This window comes from Epinephelus lanceolatus, chromosome 12, assembly GCF_041903045.1.
Source record: "Epinephelus lanceolatus isolate andai-2023 chromosome 12, ASM4190304v1, whole genome shotgun sequence".
Taxonomy (NCBI): Eukaryota; Metazoa; Chordata; class Actinopteri; order Perciformes; family Serranidae; genus Epinephelus; species Epinephelus lanceolatus.
Window position 1 is genome coordinate 24,283,265 of NC_135745.1, and position 6,202 is coordinate 24,289,466.

Sequence of the window (6,202 nt, forward strand, 5' to 3'; positions counted from 1 at the left end):
TTATCAGTTATTGCCGAGCCTTTTATCCTTTTACCAATAGTCAGGCTCTGTTAGCAGGATGTACACGTGCTGGAGTTCACTGATAAGAGTTCGACCTCAGTGGGCCACTTTATGTGATACAAGCATGATGTTTGTCTACCAGACAATACACTCATATAGATACACAGATTGTTAACTAGAAAATGCATTTCCTGTTGAAAATGCACGTGAATGCTGACTGCTGAAATAAATTCTAATGAATTGCTAAAAATTCTGAAGTTGTCTGAAACATTTTTATATCTTAAGTATAGTGTTAAACATGGTATGCACATTTCATTTCCACTTTATTTCATTTATTGCTCTACACTGACAATTTATTTCATACACTTATTCATACTTATTATAATTCGATATTCTTTACATCGGAGCAACTGTAACTAATCATAATTTCCCCTCAGTGATCAATAAAGTATTTCTGATTCTGATTAGTATACATGTTTAATAGTTCAAATTCTTGTAACCTGTTTCGAGGTTAAATAAATTCTGCAGCTGAAAGTATGAAGAAACTGAAGAACTTTAAAGTGGAGTAGATTAAACACGATTTCTCCCATTTACTTTCATGTAGGAAAGTTGTTGAAAAAAACTTAATATTTAAAAAAGTATACATTTTAGAAAAAAGCTGAATAAAAGCATATGGTTTCTACAGCCAAAGTATGCAGGTAGTACATGTCTGGAAAATGCACAAAATTGAAAAATAAAGATTTGACCAACAGTGTGAATGCTGCTGTGTTTCAAGTGATTAAGTTACCAAACTCAAACACAGTGGACCTGGTGTTCCTCTCATCCAAAACCCATCAACATCTCATATTTGTTAGTTTAAAAATGTAAGCAGATTTAGAATAATAAAAAAAAAATGCAAATAATTTTTAGAGATCTCTGTGTGAAACAGGTTGTGTTTCTTCTTTTGTCCTGATTTGTTATATTTTTAATGATGCTCATATGGCAGATGACAGATCCACTCACAGTGTGTGTCCAGATCATAAGAAACATGTACTGCAGTCACTGCAGTTTATTTCAAGTTAGTCGTGAAACTGTCTTAAAAGTTGAATGCAGACTTGTTGAAATTTAATTTCAGTCATACAAAACAATAAAACAATTAGAATACTTTAAATCAACTGACAGGTAACAACAATAACAAAACAACAATATCTCTGAAAATTTAGGTTTAAACAAGCAAGTGGTTATCCTTTTAAATATGAGCCTATTTGCATAAATTTTAGAAGAGAAATCTGAACATTGGATGAAGTCTGGTTTGAAATTCTTGTTTCATTTGTGTTGACTAGGGATGCATGATAATGGATACTTAGCAGATATCTGATATGCCAATAAATAACAATTCATTTGACGGATAACCAAAACTGATAACGATGTATCCACTTTTTCCCCCAGTTAAGTGAACGTCAAGTCTCCTTGTAGTGGAATTAACATCGTATTATGCATGCATGCATACTTCTATGGTGACGGCCCACCAGCTGATGGAGACATGAAATAAAATGCTTTTCAGTGCATGTTCATTTTAAAGCCGATATTCGCCGATACAGATGAGGTACCATTATTATCGAGCATCCCTAATGTTAACATATTAGAGTCAAAGGTTTTTACAGTCACTCCATAAATCAGAAAATACGGTCAACAGCCATAGAAAAAAACTATTTTTGCCACATTTTTAAGTGTTACGTGAATCAGGTTCTAAATTATATATGAACAAACCGCTCTGTAAAATCGTATAGATAGGAATTAAACTGCAAAGTGTGGTGTAAGTAAGTGCTCAGAGTATTAGAAAAACTCAGTTTGAGGAAACGGCTTTTCCAGCACGCAAGAGGACGGAAGAAATGTGAGGAGGACAAGTCGTAGGGTTGCCAGGTCCACCTATTAGCCGCGACTTTGGGCTTGTTTTTTTGTTTAAAGTTTACAAATACTGGTAGTAGGTTGCAGTTTTTTGGGCTTGTTTCTAAAGTGGAGTTGCTTATTTGGGCTTGCTCTCTAAACGTCGCCTTTCGAACCGTAGGGTTCGCAATTGTTTGCGCTGTTGTTCACTAGCACACAATAAATATACTTTGTTCTTTGAGCATCAGATTGTATTGTTAATGTGCTAACTGGCTAACTAGCATCTTAAATCCGTCCTGGGCCTTTACTCACATCAAGACAATTATTTCTAGTTTTCATTTTTGACTCATTTTTTTCTGCTGTACTTATTAACTTTTTTCTTCCATTAATGTCCTCCTTATATCTGTTTCCTGTTGTTTTGTCACACAGACCTTCAGTGGTAATATCTTCAGTGGGACTTTGTCCACTGTGCTAATGTATGGGAACAGCCTCTCAGTGAAAGTGTGTTTTAGGTTGTGTATGTGTGTGCTAGTATCAGGATCAGAGAACAACAGCTCTCCTCTGTTCCAGTCCAGTTTCACTCTGATCCTCTGGAGCTTCCTCTGCACTTGGAGAGGAGTAAATGGACCTGGTAGTGACCGTGCCGAGTATTCACCTCTGTAGAACCACATTTCCCATGATCCATATTGTTTCTGGGTCTTCTTCCGGAAAGACTCTGCTAATACACCCACTGACCAGGATGTATTGTCTCCAACTTCAATATCCCAGCTGTGAGTCCCTGAGTTAAAGCCCTCAGAGCTGAGGACAGTGACATAATCCTCAAGTCTTTCTGGATTATCAGGAAGCTGCTGTCTCTGTCCGTGTTGCACACTGGTCAGTTCCTCAGACAGGATGAGTTTCCGATGAGTAGTGTTTGGGTCCAGAATCACAGGAGTGTAGGAGACCAGGTCCTTCATCTTGCTCCAGATGTTGAAGGTCAGGTTGCCCAGGTGTTTGGCCTCGTCTATCAGAGCTCCTGAGAGCAGCGGCGGATTATCTAGTGGGGGGCACTGCTGGACTCTGTCCACTGCAGCCTTGTAGTTCTGTAGGAATGAGATGTCTTCAGCTCTCAGCTCCTCCTCTGTGGCTCTCACTGTGTCTGAAAGAGCCACTATCTCTCTGGTTAGAGCCTCCATCTTCTCCTTCATCATCTGACTCTTCTGCTCCTCTTCCTCCCTCAGTGCAGCCATCCTGGCCTCCTCTTCCTCTTCTAGAAACTGGTGAAGCTTCTTGAACTGCTCCTTAATCTGCCTCGCTGTGTGTTGCGCCTGGATTTTCATGTGATCTGCTGTTTGATTAAACTTCACTTGAACTTGCTGAAAAGTCTTTAACTTCTCCTTTAAGGGCTCCAGAGTTTTCTGAAGTTTCCCCTTGTGTTCTCGTGCAGCTTCATCGATGGGTTTGAATCTGTGGTTGGTGTGTTTTTCTGAAACCCTGCAGATGACACACACTGGCTGTTGATGTTCCAGACAGAAGAGTGTGAGTTTCTCAGCGTGCAGACTGCAGAGAGCCTCTGAGGCTCTCCGGTCTCCCTCCTGTAAGAAGGCCTCACACAGGTTCTTTAATACCAGACTAACAGGCGGGCAGTCCTTTGAAGATCTTCTCTTACAATATGGACACTCATGTATTGGTTTCTCTCTCCACCAGTCCTGCAGACAGTCTTTACAGAAGCTGTGGCTACATGACAGAACGACAGGATCTCTAAAGACATCGTGACAGATCGGACAGCAGAGATCCTCCTCTGATCTGGAAGCCATTTTATGTCTGAGTGAGACTAAAAACAGCAGAGAGTTACTTTTACTTTGAGTCTTTGAGCGTTTTACAATCCGCAGCAGGTTGTATTTGAAATATTTCACCACTTCACTCGTCCGTCCTGTAACTGTCCACCCTCGGTTGAAGTCACAGCTTTGTAATGCAGGTAAATCTTACCCTCTGTCCACCGGAGTGTCTCTTTATCGGTGACAGCTAAATAGAAACCTGTTTCCTGGATTGTCTCAGATGATGTAATGTAAGAGGTGGAGCTTTGTATGGCACCATGTGTCATGTGCTCAGTTTTATTACAGGGAATGCTGATCCAAGAGCATTCACACCAATAAAACACAGCTGCTGACTGACAAGACAAAAGTATCATTTAAAAAAAAAAACATTGAAAATAGTGAGCTCAAAATGTCAAACTACAGTATTTTACCCAGAGTGGTGTATTCAGCATGACATTGAACTTGGCCTTTTAGTTAGAACACCTCAGCAGCTTTTCCTGCTTGCACAGCTCCACAGTGAGCGTCCTGCTTTGTCCCCTCTGAACATAGGTCAGCTCACACTCTTGGCAAATTTTCAGAGAAGTCATACCTATACCTCTACGCCACATACTGTAAAATACTTGGGTTTTTTTCCAGCTGCAGCTGTTTTGTCGATGGCTATATTAAAATACTCTTGTTAAACTTGAGAAAGAGACAAAACGGGTGATAATAATACTGCATTTTTAGGCTGATACCTATATCAATATTTAAGAGTTTAAAAGATCTGATGACAGTATTGGCTAACTTTAATTTGTTTACACAGAGATTTTGATAAGGATTTGCTCTTTAAAGGGACAGTTCACTCCAAAATTAAAAAAAAAACCAAAACAAAACATATTTCTCCTCTTACCTGTTGTGTTATTTATCAGTCTAGATTTTGGTGTGAGTTGCAGAGTGTTGGAGATATCAGCAGTAGAGATGTCTGCCTTCTCTCTAGTATAATGAGATGGCACTCAGCTTGTGGTGCTCAAAGCGCCAAAAAATAAAGAAATTAATTTGAAAAACTCAACAGCAATGTCTCTTTCCAGAAATCATGACCTGGTTACTCAAGATAATCCACAGATCTTGTTGTGAGCAGTTTCATGTAGGAACTATTTTCTTTCTACCAAACTGCACCTGCCAACTGTATCACTGCACAGAAGGAGACATTCATCTACTGCTATCTCACCTAGCACCACTGAGCTAGCTAACATTACAGCTCATTCGAGGAGGACGACATTAATGTGTATATCTCAAGCTGTCACGAGCGTCTCATCCATGAGTAGGCGCATGCTTCTACTCATAAGCACAATGTTAGTGTTACGATATTCTTCTTTTTACAGAGTAGAAGAACTCAGTTGTTGAGATACAGTAGGGGAAAGTTTAGTGCCCCAACAAAGGAACACCTTTCTATACTTGTACACTGGTCAGCATTTTAAACTCTCCTAAACTTCTTATTCAGAATTCTGCCTCAATAACATTTGTATCTATTTAATATTAGCACAAGAGAGCCTGCACCTGAGACTGTCTCCAGCTGATGTATCAGCAGCTTTATGTGAGCAGAGATCACCAAATGTGTCTACTAGAGCTGCTCCATTTGTCCTCATATCCAGCATTATCAGACAGCACAGAGTCTGGCAGAGATCACAGAGAGCTGCTCTCATTACAAACCAATCTGCAACAGTCTTTAGTTTCATCATCAGCAGGAAAAACAATTAAAATCCTCTTGTTTTATTATGTGATGTATGACTCTGAATGGAGCCATTAGTTTTAATGATTAGTCTGACCTGAGATAATAAAGACTTTATTTATGTTTTATCTTTCTGCTAAACACAATTATTATGTGCTGACACAGTACCTCAGACTGACAAGGCCTCCCCAGACTATCACTGAGAGAGCCAGTTGTTCTAAATTGTTTTCTCTCTGCAGTCATAAATGTCTTTTTGACCATTTAAATCAGTGACACATTGTATTTGTATAATCCCATTGGTTTAAGTTAACTCAAGCATAGTCATACTTCCCAAATCAAAGCTGATAATGAATCTCAAGCTGGATGATACATTCAACTTCTCCTTCACCATGTTAAAGGAGAACGTCCCCCACGATGTTTGTCTGTATATCAGTGACTCACCCTGTGTTACATTGACTTCATGAAGAAAACTTTGTTTTGCTCACCTCAGTTAAAGGAGTGAGTTTATGGAACAGTCGTAGTGAGGAACTGAAAACATGTAGAACATTAATTAGGTTTAAACAAAAGTTTAAAAATAATGAATTGATCAGTTATGAAAATGGATGATCAGACTGTAATAGTTTTGGTGGGCGGGGCTTAGCTGGAGGGAAAACAATTTTTCACAGACATTAGTTAGCGCTAGCTAGCAAGTTCTGTTGGTTTGTTTTAGACAATGGAGGAAGATGATGTGAGTGGTGCATTCAGAAATACTTATTCTGAGTGCCGGAGCACACTCCAGCACAAACTGGACCATTCGCAAATTTGAAGCACTTTTGGAGTGTACTGTTTGGTT

At 39.2% G+C, this 6,202-nt stretch overlaps 1 protein-coding gene across 1 annotated transcript; it reads right to left on the reverse strand.

The window, feature by feature from the left end:
* LOC117271724 (zinc-binding protein A33-like) lies at positions 1-3,889 on the reverse strand. The gene has a single exon (XM_033650076.2). The coding sequence runs from the start codon at positions 3,660-3,662 to the stop codon at positions 2,235-2,237; it is 1,428 nt and encodes a 475-aa protein (XP_033505967.2). The 5' UTR covers positions 3,663-3,889; the 3' UTR covers positions 1-2,234.
* Between the last annotated feature and the right edge of the window lie 2,313 nt (positions 3,890-6,202).